Source organism: Parambassis ranga, chromosome 20 (genome assembly GCF_900634625.1).
Source record: "Parambassis ranga chromosome 20, fParRan2.1, whole genome shotgun sequence".
Classification (NCBI taxonomy): domain Eukaryota; kingdom Metazoa; phylum Chordata; class Actinopteri; family Ambassidae; genus Parambassis; species Parambassis ranga.
In genome coordinates this window covers 12,632,388-12,649,494 of record NC_041040.1, presented here as the reverse complement: position 1 = coordinate 12,649,494, position 17,107 = coordinate 12,632,388, and the positions used below count along the sequence as shown (strand labels likewise).

Sequence of the window (17,107 nt, the reverse complement as noted above, 5' to 3'; positions counted from 1 at the left end):
GAATTGGCAGTAATGTATGGATGAAATGAGTCTGTGTGTGTGTGTGTCTGTGATCTGTGATCAGTACAAACTGTATACATGAATAAACAGAATCATGTTGGCTGGTGTAGGTTTGCCCTTGTAAACATGTATCTGCATATCTTTGTGTGTGTGTGTGTGTGTGTGTGTGTGTGTGTGTGTGTGTTTGTGTTATGGCTGGCTAGCCTTGGCTGTGTTACATGTGCTCAGAAAGCTAATCAGGTAATTGGTCAGGGGGACATTCCTGCCTGGCTCCTCTGTCTACAGCAGCAAACAGCATGTGAATGGACAAACAGGGAGCACGCTGCAATGTGCAGGTCGTCTGCCTGCAAGAGATAAAGTGATCTACAAGCTCATTAGAGGAAAGCAATGACATCTTTAAAAATGAGACTCTAACTTTAATAAAGTACTGCACCATACAACTGCAATGCTTTTCTGTGGTTTCACTTTAAAACCACTAATGATGGTACTTGTAAAAGTTGTAATTACTGCTTAGTAGCTCCTGTGGGTAATTTAACTAACCCACCAACAGGAGGTCTATAAATGAAGGCTGTAATTTGGTAGATTATACAGCAAGCAAACTTTAAGAACTCTGTTGAGTACCACAAGGGTTCACATTCCTCATAGTTCTCTGCTAGTAAGGGGAAAATGGAAGGATGTGCAGATCCTTTTTTATAGATTATTACTTACACAAATACCACAGCGAGCTGCAAAGACAGCTGTTGGAAAATGGCAGCTCATGTGGGTACATCTGCATTCTTCCTGCGTCTGTACTGTAAAACAGCCTAATGCCAACACATATCGACTGCATATCTTACAGAGTGTTTTGTTTCTAATGTGGCAGAAGCTAAAGAATGAGCCTCCTTGTACCTTTATGTCCTTCACCATCTATATAATGTCATAAAAAGTACACAATGCTAGAAGCAGATCACCACATCACACCTGCACTATGCATACACTACATTGCTCACATTAAACAGCAGAGCAAGACAACTGCATCTGACACTTTCTATGGTAAAAAGAGGCTTATATTATAAGCTATAGAAAGACATAGGCACAAATTTGGGTCAACATCTCAATATTCAAGCAGACTCGCCTACTGTGGATGATTTATGGGTTCATGGAATGATTATGCAGAAATGTTGACGTCAAACTTAGCAACACTAAGGGTGAGAGAAATTACCGTGTGATTGCTAAAGCATCTGCAGCAATGTGCAGCTTAAGCAGAAAAATTTGCATATTGACAGAAGACACTGAGATTCAAACCAGTGAGCTTGCTTTACTATCTGAGTCTCCTCAAGACATTTGGTAGGTTTCATCATGTCTATCACATGAAATGCCACCAACACACCAACAGAAGACCTCAATCATGACAAATCACTGGATCAATATGGATCCAAACATGGATCAATATGTTCTATCACTGCAGGACTATGTAGGAGGAGATTATATTGACTAGGTCTTCTTAAACTTCTTTTACCTTTGGTCACAACCTTGTCAATCACCCCTCATATGTGTGCAGGACAGATGAGGGAACCGGAGGGTTTCAGTCTCCAGCACCAGGGATCTATTAGCAGGCCAACAGGTGGGGTAAGTAACTCAGCCATGCAGTCCATATCTGTTCAGATCTGTTGTTGAGATATCTGCATGCCCCAGGCAGTCTGGTCCGGTCACGGTAATTGACAAGCTGTCAGCCAGCCAAGAGACACCCGTGTCCTTGGAAGCTCTCAAGGACTCCCTCAGGGGGACAACAACAGTCATGATACTCTGTCTGCTGCCCCAGCAACTTAAACAAACTCCTCAAATTGAAAGTGGGGGAAAAAAAAGAAGAGAGCAAACAGGTCAGGTTCTGAAAGTCAGACCTGGGTGGCAAAATGAAGGACAGAGGGAGACTTGTTTGATTGTGGCATAAAAAGGGAAAACAAAAGAACTCCAGCGGTGTAGAGAGTCAAAGACAAATCCTGAGTTCTATCTCTGGTGACAGAGAGCATCCACCTTGTTCACATGTCCTCAGCTGTATAACAAATAGTCTAGCCTCAAGGGGTTCATTCTGTTTGTGCCCTGGAAACTTAACCTTTCTGTGAAATAAAGATTCCTCCTGTGTGAATCAAAGGAGGAATCACATGAAAGCAAAGCTACAAAATAACAAGGGTGGAACGAAAAACACAGATACGGACAAAGCTCCACCAGCACTGTGATTTAAGCGACTTTGCCAGGGCTTTGCTGTTCTTTTTTTATCCACCTGTGAGCTGATGATTTTCTACCTCGGCTCCTGGTGGAGGCCTGAGCTATGTGGATGTGAGGAGACACCGAGTCTGCACTGCACAACATTTCAATCAGTGATCTCTTTTCTCAAATTTCAGTGTATCCATTCATGTATCTTTTGAATGTGTGTGTATATATATATATGGCATATAAGACTATTCATCCACAGAGAAGCTGCAGCTCTATCATAAAACCTGACATCTTTACTTCACTACTTGTCCTTTTGTGTAGCAACAGCTCCTCCAAGACTCCCAAGAGGACTCCTGTCCTGGCTGCCAGTACTAAAAGGCCACCAGCTGTCATTGATTTACCTGCTCCTCGTCAATAAAACATAGCAATACAAAGTCATCTCACAGATTATTTAAGGTGGCGTCTGTGTGTCAGTCCAATGTGCCTTCTTACACGGAAAGGAATGTGATGAGCCACCTTAGGTGAGGAGATACCACTGGAAGAGATCCAGACCTTGAATAAGCAAGCAGACAAGAACAAGAGAGATCATGCGGAAGAGAAGACCGTGGGAGAGGCAATGTCACCTGACCAGGCTGGCACTACCAGTTAATACTCATCAGAACAGATGCTTTTATCTGCCCCACTGATATGCACCCTGTACGTGCTGCTCTGTTTGCTTTACCCTTAAGTGTAGCAGCCTGTTCCTATCTATCTAAAAAATCTGAGCAGAGCACATCTGAAATACTGAAGACTCTTAGTCCTGAGACACTGTGGTCATGAGAATGGGACAGTAGTATATGTGGCATACAAAGGTGAATTTGTACTTTAAACACACGATTTCTTTACCACACACACACACACAGATAGTACCTTGTATGCAGTGTGTGCACATGAGTCTTTCTTTGCATCACATATAGTCATTTCCTCCCTCAGAACAGGGCAGCGCTCTACCACCAGTGTGTCACAGTCAGTCACACACAGCAGCCAGCCATCAGCATCACCATGCTCTAAGTGGATATGATAACTTCATTAGCATGCATCAAAGACACTGTACTCTCTGCCTTCCTCTTCCCGTACTCCCACACATAATCAGAATACAAAACATGAGTAACTGTATTCCTTTACAGTTACAGTCTAAAGAGATGGTAAGTAGAACACAGTTACATTGTTGAAATCAGTGGATTACACGATGGTACTTTTACTTGTTTATTCACTCTGATGGATAAAACAAGTCACATAATAATCATTGTCTGTTGCAGTAACAACAGCACGCACAGCGCCTTAAAGCTGCTTCACCGAGTGTCTCTAGCTTGAGCTACGGCTGTTTGGTCTCCATACTGTTGCACTGTTAACTCCATGTCTACGGTTACAGCAGACAAATTACTTTGTGAAATGGAAATGAGGCTGCAGTTTGTCCTGCTTGAAATGCTGTAAAGGGCCAGTACACCCTGTAAAGTGTTGATTGTTATCCAGCCTTAAAAGTGATTAAGGTATCCTTCCCAACACTGCAAACCTGCTTCCTGTCTACCCGCCTCACACGCTCTAAATCTTCCTCATTTTGGACATCACTCACTGTCTCACCATCTCCCAGATATCCTTGGTCTTCCTCGTTCACTCCTTCCTGTACTCCCTCAGGACTGTCTCGACCTTAGGCTGTGTGTTCAGCTGCCTGTCTTGCCATAATTACTCTAACGGTGCCTGAAGGCGGGCTGTATTAACCCCTGCATGGCCACATATCTGTCATAAGTCATCAAACTGAATACCATGTGAGAAGTTGAAGCTAGAAACTCAAAGCCAGCCAGTGTTAAAAGCCTGGTTGTCTCTGATCACAGTGTCTTTTTTTTTTTTTTTTTTTTGCATGCCTTCATGTTTTGTTAAAGGCGTTTTAAAATTAAATTTAATTAAAATGAGCAGTCTTGTGTTGAGTTATAACTATATGCCCACTAGCATACAAGCCACTGAAACTAGGACAGAAGAAGCAAAAGCACAAAACCTGTCTTGAAGATATAAGGTAATAACAACAAGCCTGCTAATTAAAAAAAACCCACTTCTTACCCTGGACTGCATATCACTGAGTATACTGGAAACACTGACCTTATTTACATGTGTTTTGAATAGTGGAATAATGAGCATGAATACAGGAACTGCTGCTGATATAAAACTACTGCATGCATTCATGCATTATTTCCTGTATTGTCTGCAACACATTGCATATACAGACCGTGCAGGATTTACAGTGAATGCAGGACAGCTGCAGCAACACTTCCATTATCTACATGGTCCATATAGTGATATGTCACACATATACAGAAATAATGTCATTTCACTGAGACAGACAGACGTGGCTCACTGCTGCTAATGTAGGTGAAAATAACCTAAACCCAATCACACCGAGGCCAATAAATTACCTCTAAAGAGAGTGGATCAATAGGTCAGACAGTGTGTGTGTGTGTGTGTGTGTGTGTGGCGTGCCTCTTTACAGGACAGCACGGCTGCACTGCTGAGACCCTGAGCACGGCACATTAGAGGAGCTACACAGCTGAGCAGGTTGTTGAGGAGCTTTTCCACGTGGATGGATGCACAGTTCACTCAGAGGGATCTACAGGGAGAAGCAAAGTCATTTAACTTTACTATAAGAGGAGAGGAGACGGTGCGGCATGATAATTTAAATTCCCACACCGAAAACCAAGATATTGGCTGCAAGCAAGTGCAGAGATTCAATACCAGTGCTCCCCTTTTTTCTCCATCGATTGCATATCTGTGCTTCTCACTGTGCAGAACTAATTGAGATCATTTGTCTGTGTTAAAGTGAACACGAAGCTGTGAGAGGCCACAGAGAGCTAAACACAGAAACAGACAACCATACAAAGTTTCATTTGTTTCATTTGTGCAAGTGAAAGACCCGATCTGTTAAACAAACTGTGCATCAGATCTGACTGTATTCCCAGCTCATCCTCAATGTTAAAGTCAATTTATATGATGAAGCGTGTGTAGCGTCAGCCTGCTGTGATTGTGTGAACAGAATACATGTTAAATGTTCTGGTTTTAAGGCAGCTCCGCTTTGTGTTTTCACAGGATCAGTCCTCAGCAGTCCTCCTCACATTACACATACTATTCACATCTGCTGAGTGGCTCCCAAAGTAGCCGGCTATGCATACATAGAATATGAGCTGATACATCAAAATGTTTTGTGTGTATCGGACTCAGAAACCAGCATCAGTTAGACTGAGCCTGAGCTACAACCAATACTTGGTTCATAAAAGATGATCTCAGACCTACGTTTGAGCAATTAGAGTCACTTAAAGAGGGGGGACAGTGGTTCCAGTTCTTTCACTGAGTGGTGTTATGATTCAACATTTGACTGTTACACCAATTCCAGTTCATTCTGGTGACATTTGTTTCATCTAGGCCGTACTTTTATGAACCATCCGCTCGCTGTTCCAACAGAGCCATTACATGACTGACAGATAACAGCAGGGAGGGACATGAGAGCGTCTGCTGATAAAGGCAAAGACTGCTCCATTTTACACCTACTGGGTCCTGTTACACAGGTTGAAATGTCAGATCCTCTGATAGAACCCAGATTAAAGAATTACACTTTCATACAGCGTCAGTGATGCTGACAAATGTCTGCAAAAAGGAGGACGTTAATGTGGCTCGTTATGTCCCACAAAAAGGACGCCTGTTTGCTTTAATTGTTAATTGATCAGAGAGATTGGAAAGAATATTGATTCACCTAAATGTTTTACAATAAATTGCAATAAAGTGCAACAATTACTTCAGCTGTTATGAAAGACTGCTTCGCTTTTAAGGGAGTGCTCTGTCACTGTTGACTCAGCTTGCTATCTCTGCAAAGCAACCATTTCATTAACAAGCGGGAAATAAAATCAATTCTCTGGCAAATCATAAGCTGTGTCTCATCAGAGGGAGTAAATGAACCCCCTACTCACTGTAACACACACTGTTTAATACTGCAGCTGTGAGGCGGGAGGGAAGGGGCTGTGCATCGATAAAAAAAGAAATGATGTTTCAAAACACGAAGTGAGAAAAGTCAGGGCGGAAAGTTCAAGAGGAGTTAGAGGAGTCATGAACGATCAAGGACAAAACCCATTCATTCTTTCTGTGGGATCACTGTGACTGTGCTGTGTGTGTGTGTGTGTGGGGGTGTGTGTGTGTGTGTGTGTGTAACTGCAACATGACTTCACTCATTAAGTCTCTCAATTACTGCTAATGGTCATCGAGCTGAATTCCCTTCTATAATAACTATATAGTGTGTTTATGAGCAGCCTATAATAGCTGCACAGAACACAGAGCTACTCTAAAGTTTGTGGCTTCTGCATAAATATGCCCCAAAACATCAGACAGTGGAAAACAAGAACACATTCAAACACAATGTGTCATTTATTTATTCAAGAAATGATCCAATATCACATTCTTTTGTTTCTTCTTTCACCATTCTGTTGTCAAAGGACTGGTGTGGTTGTTGTCTTGAGCTCACAGACACATCAGATGCGTCTTTGTTGAATTCATTGTTCCATCAATGCTGGCAGCAAACCAGGAACCTTGATACTACCACCACCATGCTTAACAGATGAGATAGGTTCATGTACTGTGAATGCAGGGTGATTCTTTCTCCCAAATTTAGGCTTCTCATTTAAGCCAAATAATTCTGCTCTAGTCTCATCTGTCCATTAAATATTATCCTAGGAGTGTTGGATCATTTTCTTAAAAAAAATAAATGAAATATTTCTGATTCATATATTTGATTGGTTTCTCTTTTTCCACTGTCAGAACTTCAATTAATCAGCTAAAGTTTTGGATCACATTTACGAGGAAATACAGCACTTTAAAATAAGAAAAAATAAGCAGCCCTCGCTAACAAATGAGAGTGGACACGGTACGCACAGGCACTTACATGTTTGGAAACCTTTGAACAGCGCTCTGCTAGCTAACTCAGATTATTGTCATTGTATGTATTTATTTGCAGAACACTGGAAAAACAGAAAGGATAAAAACGGAATTATTTCCATCTTGTTTGCTGGTTTTCAGTCTAACCTGACTGTGGTTAATCAAAGAAAAAGTGTTTTTAGACAAAGTTTCACCATCAGAGTGACTCCTGAGTTCAACTTCTGTGTGAGTTACACATTCACCCTCAGCATTTAATGTAAGCTTTTAAAACGCAGCGTATTCTGTGATGAGTCGACCTGAAAGTGCCCCTTCCAGCAGTGACTGACTGTTTACAGTTCCACATCCTGCAGTGGAATACGTCTCATTTTAATGGAGCTTTTGAATGTTAGAATCTGCACAGAGAACAGCTGTATTATTACTTCTGCTGCAGCATTTCTCTCTTTCCGATCAAAAATTACACAGAGGATCTCCGCCTCTCTCCTGGATCCTTCTAATAAAAAAAGAAACCTGTTTCTTCACAACTGAATGCACATGAATGGATTTTTCTTCGGGACGACAATAAAATGGCCAAGGTTTTTCAAGCGCAACAGTGGGGTAGCAGCAACATCATTTTCTCACGAGGAGAGTGGCAGACGCAGGAGAGTTTTCATTTACCCTGCTCTTACTGCACCTCCACCTCTGCTGCTGTCAGCTTCCCTCAAAATCTACATGGCTCCACCAAACACCACTGCGCAGAGCTCTGCAATCATCCACGTCTTTGCCGGTCAGCAGTAAATCTACAAAAGTGTGTTTAGTAACTTAAGGAATGGAGAAGATAAGCTCACTGATGGTTGGAACAAATGTGTGCTTCATCAGGACCTTTGACTAAAGCACTTTGCTTTAATCATCTTCAACTGTCACATAAAGCAGGCACAGTGTAATTGTGCACAGAGCCAGAAATAAAGCTCAGGCAGGAGGAGACAGGTGGACGAGGAAGACCGAGGGAGGAAAAACAAACAAAGAGAGCACACACACTCACTCACACACTCACACACTCAGGCCTATCACTGTTGAAGCCTGAGTGGATGCTTTGGCCTTAGAAGAAGATTTCCTGTCTTCTTCTGTGGTGTAATAAAGATATGGAGTCTCTGTCCACGGTGCTGAAATATGCTTTACATGCACTTCATGTGTGTGTGTGTGTGTGTGTGTGTGTGTGTGTGTGTGTGTGTGCTCGCTGCTTTCTCAGCACATTATGTGGAGGTGAATATACATGCTGATGGTGTTTCCAGCTGTTACACATCTAGAGAAAATGCACTTCATCTGGATGTTCCTCTGTTTGTTACACCTCACACCTGTGTGTGTGTGTGTGTGTGTGTGTGTGTGGCCCAGTCATTAACCCATTAAACAGCACACACACAGGGATGAAGTCATGCTCTCTGCTGGGTTGATGTCACCCAGAATAACCCCTGAGGAGCACACAGATCCCCGGACAGACAAACACACCGGAGGCTGTGTCCTCTGTGACAGGAGGCTCCTAACTTTCCCCCACTGTAGCCAGGCTGGGCAGACTGTCACCATCTTTAATGCAAATCACTGACAGGATGGAGTGAACACAGCAGCAGTGTTGCTGTATGGGAGCGCGGTGGGACGGTTCAGGAGGTGAGTGCATGAAAATGAACGCGTTGACATCTAACACACGAGTTACACGAAGCTGCTCCTCATTCACAGCTCACGCTGCAGATGTGCCCACAGAACTATACACAAAACGAGCCTCACGCACAGCAACGTTCCGTCACACCGGCAGACAGTAACTTCAGAGTCATCTGTGCACTCACCTCAAACAGGGGTCCGATTTTATTCCTCTCCAGATACGACTGAATTCTGGACTGTTGCGGAGACGCCATGGAGGAACGTCGCAAAAAAGCTTTTAGCGGAATGAAATCCTGAGGTGAGCCGGTGTCATTCGTCCTTCAGAAGGCGTGCTCGGCTCGGCGACAAAAAAAATAAGAAATTTTAAAAAAAATGTAAGAAAGTATGGGCTGCAATGGAGCCACGTTAAGTTGTGACAGGATTTCAAGTGCGGAGCAGGAAGCTCTGAGACCGGCTCATTGTGGAGAGAGTCAGCCCGGGACCTTCCCAGCAGCTTGTCGCCTCGCTGACTCTCCGGTGGTGTGCGTGCGTGTGCGTGTGTGTATATGTGTGTGTGGAAGCCAATGGCACCGCGGCTCTGTGACAGAGATTACAAATCTTCCTCTCACTGGCTGCCAGTGTTAACAGAGGCACGGCCACTCCCATTTATCCAGCGGGCTGAGCCCAGCCCACCGGCGTCTCCATGCGCCTGGACGCGGAGCAGTATGTCCCTGCGCACCTGAGTCAACTCATGCGCGCTGCTAATTACCCTCAAGTTCAACAAGTATTTTTTCAAAATAACTTTTAATATAACCCATAACATGTCCGCACAAACAGGAAAAGTCCAAACATGTCCATCACTCTTACCAGCTTTAATATATTTTACACACTGCATACATGAGAGCATTTTAGTGTTTTGAAGGAGATATTCTGAACAAGATCCTTCATTTATACAAACTACTGGGGCTTATTGATGCATTTCCTGTTTGTTTGCATAGCACTCTATAATAATAACTTCTAATAATAAGTGATACAGAGATGCTTTAATCCTGAGTACTGTCAATATATATATATATATATATATATAAAACAGAATTTATATCTCATAGCTCTACTTTTCAATACAAACTACTGTTAATACTGATAAATCACTGAAAACTCTTCATATGCATGGTGAGAACATCAGCACATTTCTGCTAAATATGTATATTTACACACATTTCTATGATTCACTGACATGTCAGAGCAGAGCACGAGCAAACACATGACTGGCTACAGATGCCAGATTACATCCAGTATTCTTCTATAATATTATTCAATATTATCTTTTATTGGATTTCTTATGCAAATGTTACTAATAACATGCAAATGCTAAAGTCCCTCATAAAAAAAAACAGGAATATGCAGACAGTGAAGTGATGGGATCCATTCTGAAACATAGTCTTGTTACAAAAAAAAGCAAAATATGTAGTAAGTACAACAGTGAAAAATATAAAGTATTAAAATATTATTTACACTTAAGGCAGCTACTCTGTTGGCAAATATAAAATGGGCCCTTTATTTATTTGAATCCATCAGCAGAGGGTAAACTTTGATGAGTGAGACTCCTCGGCTTCTTACTGATTGTGATGCATTATGGGTCACCATCTGGGGGTGGAGGCTGGCACAGCTTGTACAGCCTGATCATGGAAACACACATGCAACATAAAATGTAATTATACTTAACATGTAGTGCCTAATACATCATGCAGAAACACTGCTGGTGAGTTTCAGCTTTGTGCCGCAACCAAGCCAGGCCAGGGTGCAAACCACAGTCAAGTGTTCCGCTGCTTCAATAAACATAAGCAAGGTTTTACCAACACATTAATGCATAGTAGTAACCGTTTCGTTCTTCTGCACATGCAGTAAGACTGAGAATCTCCTCCTGAGTCACGAGGCACAGTGACACACTCTGCAGCAGCCATTTATGCCCCAACAATTATGACATAAACCTACAGAGAGTGCAGCAATTTTGCTGCACGACCACAATGTCTCAACACTAATCATCCTGCTACTTAATTGTATTTGTCAATTTCGCTAAAAGGTTCAAAAGGGCTGCTTGTCACACAAAACCTATATGTCACAGCCAAATGGCTGAGGCAGTCCTTGTCCTCCACTTAGAGCTACTGAGTGCAGCCACCTCCCTTCTAATGTGACTACAATGAGCATCCTGCTGCAGTCGTGCTCAAACATTAGCATGATGTTCATGCCTGCATAACTGCCCACCATTTACAAACTATACAATTTCCACTAAGAGTTTTTTGTCTGGTAAAGCTACTTATTGAGTCAATTTAAGCTATGGTCACATGGTAGAACTGAGATGTGTTTGTTTTTAAAGGAGCAGTGTGTGGGATATAGTGACAGCTACTGGTGAGAAAGCAGACTGCAACCCTTCACTTTTCAAACCTTCTGATGCTTAAATGTAATGCACGTAACCATGACGTTTGTGACCGCAGCTTTACCTCGGGACTGATGACGGCGTACGATCCCTCACTCCCAGATTCTTGGCAGAATTTTGAACTCGTGCCCCCTGAAAGACAAACAGACGTGAACAATTCATGACATCTTAGAACAGGATGAAATGAAACAGCCACAAATAACAATAACACCACAGAGAAAAGAGCTTAAACAGAGCTTAGACAGTAAGCCAAAGAACATTTGTGTCTTCCGAGTATTGAAAATCCTTTTACCCAAAGCTTGGCAAAGAAAGAAAATGACACCAAAGTGTTGAGTCTGGTGTTGTAGCTTTTGGAAAGAAAAACTTGCTGAGCAATATTAGGCAAACTCTTTGGTATTATATATGGTGCACCTACAAGACATTTAAATAAATGAATCAGGAAACAGTGGAAAGTTTTAAAGCATACTAGTTGTGTATCTCTTTGAAGATTTATATTTTCTGAATTGCGTTTTTTATGGTCATAAATTCAAAACACAAGAGGGACATATTTATAAAAACCCGCTGGGTTCAGCTATGACTGGACATCATTTTGGCCCAAACACATCTCCAGTGATGGTGTTTGTTTACTGACATAAATCCCCCTTAGGTGAGATTGCTTCTTGTCAGGCTTTGAATGAGCGGCCGTCACCTGCAGGAGAAAAGGTATAAATCCTGGGCTAAAACTCTCCTATAAATACTATGTTGTTAAGTAAATGTCACGCTGCACACGGAGGTCCTGAAACTGAAACAGCAGTTCTTCTTTTTAACGATGTATGCAAAAGAGCGCATGAAGAATAGCCTTTGTAAGGGAATAAAGGCCAGTAGTAAGGAATTTGGAAGATGAATAGGGCATCTGTGTGTGTGTGTTACACAGTTTGATTATGCCCAGTCAGGAGCATGTCTGCTCTTTGCTAATGTAGCTTCAGCGTGCTGGCTGTGCGCAAAGTCGGCAGATACACGGCTGTTGGGGGGGCAGGAAACAACTTAGGCTTCAATTTAGAGACACCAACACCTGCGCTCATAAATACACCATCTCTGTGTCCGTGCTGCACATGTAAGCAGAAACTACACAATCGAATCTTCTTTTTTTTGGAGAGGTCATCAGCATCTCCTCCTCAGCTGGCCATAAGTGCTTTAGGTGACCTCTCAGTTACAGCACTGTCGTCTCACTGTCTGCCCTGAGTTACGTCAAGAAAAGAGGATAGCATCAGCAATTATTCAATGCCTATCACAGCCATCCATCCTGATGCCTCCGGACAGAGATGTCCCCTAATGTCCCTGAAGGACACAGAGATGATCGGCTGAGTTAGGGAACAGAAGTGGAATCTGCATGATCTCTGAAACTAAATATTTCTGTGAGATATCACAAGGTAACGATGCATGCTCTCAAGAAAAAAAAGCAAACCAAAGATGTTCCAGTTTTTAGACTTTGCTTTCTGATCCTGGATCTGTCTTCCTTTTGAAGACAACATAGTTCTGAAAGTGACATACCTACATGCTAATGGAATAGTAATGGAAAAGGAACTGATGGTAAGGTTAATGCCAAGAAAACTGTTGCATGTTGTCACTGACGCCTTCTCTATTGCTCCTTAGGCTTTCCATGGAGGCATATAATAAATATGGTTCTCCAGGTGTTGGCAGGTCTTCACATGATATTAGGCTCCATGTATTCTGTCATTTTAATTGAACTTCTCTCTGCTTAAGCCTAAAAATATGTATGTAGGAAAATGTGTAAACTGGTAAGTCAGCCTCTTCTTTTAGTTTATACATTTACATAATGTATTTCTATACAGACCAAACAGTTTAAAGAATTATACATAAGTTAATAAATCGAGCTATGCTTAGCACCACTTTCTCATTCACAATCATGATTTCCAGGCAACATGGAAGCTGTGCTGATAACCTTTTTGTGAGTAAGTTTGAGGAGGAGGAGGTGTCATTCAAACCCTGTGTGATATTCATATTCATCAGATTCATCGGTTGATGTGTGAGAGCAAGGACACACACACACACAGCAGACCAGACTCCCCTCAACCCTCTATCTTTCCAAGGTGTTGTCCAGGTCAATGACGACACACGGAAACACAAAATGTGTGGTATGTTTAACTAAATCAGTAAAGCCTCATAAAAAAAAAAAAAAATCACACTCCATCCACAAGGTGAATTATTTTCCAGCTGCATACAGTAAGGTAGCACACAAGGTCATACAGTCACAGAGTCGCATCCTTCTGGCTGCCATCCCATTTCTCTAAATGCCTCTCCTCCTACAGGATCTCAGCCTCCTGACTAACCTCTCTCTGCTCTCAGCAAACAGATATACAGCCACCACTGACACAGAGAGAGGGCGGGAGCCGTAAGCCAAGACATTGTCATGGCCAGAAAATGTGTGCATACATTAAAAATCAGTCTCTTGACCCCAAATAGACACAGAGACAAACAAACAGGCTTTCAGTGAGTCTCATTACTTTCTCATTTTGGACAGATTCATATTCTGGTAGCAGTGAATGCATATCTGATAAGACGGAAATCAGATAGAGGGTGAAACAGTGTGAGAGGAGAAGACAATGAGCCAATGAATATTTTCTTTCTTTTAGACAGCAGCTCAGCAGTATTCTCACTGTGGGCTACTTTTAAAGATGGTAAATTAATAGAGAAATCAAACATCGACCGAGGATAAATTGGCACATTTGATTCAATGAAGCATACAGTGTTTGTAATGACTTTGCAGGCAGGAAATTGTACCAGATTGACAGAAATGTCACTGCAGAGCAGCCGCAGTATCAGGAAGCACTGTGGTAACACTGTGATGTGTGCAAACTCATGTACATACCTGTTTCCTCATGACATCAGTGGCCTGCATGATGCAGCGAGGGGGGAGGCCGTGGTTTCGTGCCAGCAGGATGGCCTGCTCCAGTGTCACACTCAGGGTGCAGCTGTCAATCAGAGACAAAACATTAGGTCACTAAATTGGTACCAAATGAATAAATTAGTCAAATTACCTAGCAGTGACAATAACAATAGTGTATGTATCATGGGTTCTGTCTAATTTTACTGGATTGATAATGTAGCTAACTTTGACATCCTGACATCACTCTGACACACACCAAAACATTTGGGTCTGCTTCTTTACTACACAGCTTATCTGTTTTTCTAAAAACTCATTATTAACTCTTCAGGGAGTGCAGTTAGTGTGAGCGCCCTGTTACATGTAGCTCTGACAGCCTGCCAGTCTAACAGTGGCAACTGGGTCGAGCTAACGCAGGATGTTTTGTGACGTCAAAGTTGTATCAGAAGCTGGAAAGTCATGAGGGGTGGTGAGCTTATAAACAGCTCTACCTCACCCCATTCATTTTCTCCACATGGCTTCATGGCAACAAAGCGGTCTTTGTGACAGATGGAGATTGAAAATGAGATTAAGATGGAAACAAACATAAACCGACTAAAAACAAAGACCAGCCAGACTGCTTCATCCGCACAGTAACTCAGTGGTAAACTTCACATCAGCTGTAATAAATCTCCTTTTTTGCTCCTCTTGAGATCTTGTCAATATCATCACACTCCTCCTGCATCACCTTCGCTCATCTCCTCACTAATGAACCATTTCACTTGCTACTGAAGAGTCAATCACAGCCCGCAAACATGCAGCATCAGAAAAAAATCTAGCCTCATTTTGGGCCCGGCAGAGAGGAGAGGAATGATTTGAATTTGTGGTAGGCGTCTTGTTTCCTCATCGTCAGGATTTATGCTCGCTGTAGCAGAGAGAAAAGGGGTCCAAGGACAAGTCAGTGCGTCTCCTGTGGCAGAGGTGATACATTCTCACCACCATAAGGGATGTGATGGGTGTAAAATCAGTGTTGACGTTAGCCTGTGATTCATTAGTTACAACAAACTTTGTTCCCAGGCACATACAGAGACACACTCCCTCGCCTTCACACACACACAGATGGCAGTATGTGGATAAATCCTCAGAGAGCCAGTGACGGGTGTCAAGGCTGCTGGGTGACCTTTCTATGATAACAAGCTGTACTAGAATATCGATCCAGGACCATTTCACTGCAAATTGAACTGTCCAAAGATCCAACACTGCCAAACTTGCTCTCATGGACTAACACTGCTGTAGGGTTACTATGAAATCTGAGCTGTTTGCATTATATCTCCTCCTCCTCCTCCCCCCCTCCTCTCATCGTGCGGTTTCACACTGACTGAGAACAAAAAAGAAAAACAGCAGATGTGCAACGAGGGACTTATTGCTGCCAGAAGCTGTTACTTTGACTCAATCAGATCAAGATTTAAAAGTCCCCTCGAGTTCCAGTTGCATAACTTTATGACAGCGTAACATGATGCGATGATAAAAGTAATGAACCCAACAATCATCCCCAGTATGCGCCGAAAGATATCCCAGCAGAGAATTGACAAAGATGTCCTTTCACAGGCCACCCCAGAAATATTTTAAGCACCCACTCTGAGCTTCCCACACCGATAAAGAACAGGAGGGGGGAAAGTCACCCACAGAGGATCTTTAAATATCTCTTCAGCTGGAGCAGGATGAAGAAACTGCAGAAAATCTGTGTGTGTGTGAGGCGGCACAGTTACCCTTTTCATTAGGGCTGGTGAGATAGTATCAGATGATTTATACCCATCTGTTTTATGTCGTTCCAGCCCATATCCCATTTACACTGTGTTTCTCTAGAGTCCATACTGATAAATGGGGAGAAACAAGAGAGACAGGCAGAAGATAGCAGCTGCAGAAAGGAGGAAAAGAAGCAAATACAGACAGCCATACACTAATTGTAATGTTTTTAGTCTTTGTATAAGCTGGTGGAGGAATTCCGTCTCTTTCTAGTGGTCTTTGCTGAAGAGACGGACAAATCATAAAAATTTGAAGAGGAGAGCAGCATATTGCAAACTGCTGATGCCCCCCAAAATATCATGCTCTCACTGTTATTAAAACTCATCCATCAAGCCAACTAATCCAATCAATAGTGCCTGAGAAGGCTGCCACACTGATAATGCAATTTCCACATTACTAATCGACTGGCGTTGATTCATAGGTTTTTCAATCATTCCAGATTTAGCGTGTGCTCACCGTTTGAATCCTAAAATTTTAGAATGTGAAATTATACTGAGAAAGCTGCAAAATTTCCCTTTAATCTGCATTCTGTCAATAGTAAGGAGGATATATATAAAACCTTGGCTGCCAAAGTTAATGACATGGATTGTGAGCATACTTGCATCAGCCACAGCCTTTGTGATTCACTCCCCTCTGATGCTGAGTCCAATATCCTCGTCATTCTGCAGCTTTAGTGGGTAAAACGGTGCTTAAGCTAGTTTACAAATAATACTAAGTATGGTAGGCCTTGTCACCTGCTGTGTCACAGTACACTTAGCCTGCCTGTCGAGGTGAGTTGTGGCTAGTGTGTGTAATTGGGCAGACACACACGCACACAGGCTGTGGGTTAATAAAGTAGCAGAAGTCATTGCACAGACAGGAACTTTCTATTAAAGCTCTGCCATCCAGGCAACTCCATCCGCAGCACTTTATCAAGCCATCAGTCATATGCGGTGAACGCATGAGTGCGCGCGTGCTGGTGTGTGTCAGCCTGTGCGTGTGACTGAGACAAAAAGTTATGGAAACTGTCACAGGGTGAAAAAAAGAAGGTATCAGAGAGGGGGGGGGGGCAGAGCAGAAGATGAAGATGAAAGCTGGAACTGGGGATCAGCGGTGACAAACGATCAGGATATTTCTGTCCTCGTGCATTGATGAATGGTGTCCTCAGCTGCAGGTGAATTAGGCAGGCGCATATAGAATTCATTGAGAATGGGGGTAATTGACCTGTCTCCTTCCTGTGTAAAGTGCTATGCCTACTTAAAAGTCCCTAATCT

At 42.6% G+C, this 17,107-nt stretch overlaps 2 protein-coding genes across 2 annotated transcripts in view; both read right to left on the bottom strand.

Moving 5' to 3' along the window:
• The window catches only part of c20h8orf34 (chromosome 20 C8orf34 homolog), a 49,809-nt gene extending 40,544 nt beyond the window's left edge, over window positions 1-9,265 (bottom strand). The window contains exon 1 of the mRNA XM_028433232.1: window positions 8,955-9,265. Coding sequence (XP_028289033.1) covers window positions 8,955-9,023 — 69 coding nt within the window. The 5' untranslated portion in view covers window positions 9,024-9,265. The remainder of the gene's footprint in view (window positions 1-8,954) is intronic.
• Window positions 9,266-9,609: 344 nt separating this feature from the next.
• Window positions 9,610-17,107, bottom strand: part of prex2 (phosphatidylinositol-3,4,5-trisphosphate-dependent Rac exchange factor 2) — a 75,391-nt gene continuing 67,893 nt past the window's right edge. The window contains exons 39-41 of the mRNA XM_028432978.1: window positions 14,055-14,157; window positions 11,250-11,317; window positions 9,610-10,427 (exon numbers count right to left, since the gene is read on the bottom strand). Coding sequence (XP_028288779.1) covers window positions 10,382-10,427; window positions 11,250-11,317; window positions 14,055-14,157 — 217 coding nt within the window. The 3' untranslated portion in view covers window positions 9,610-10,381. The remainder of the gene's footprint in view (window positions 10,428-11,249; window positions 11,318-14,054; window positions 14,158-17,107) is intronic.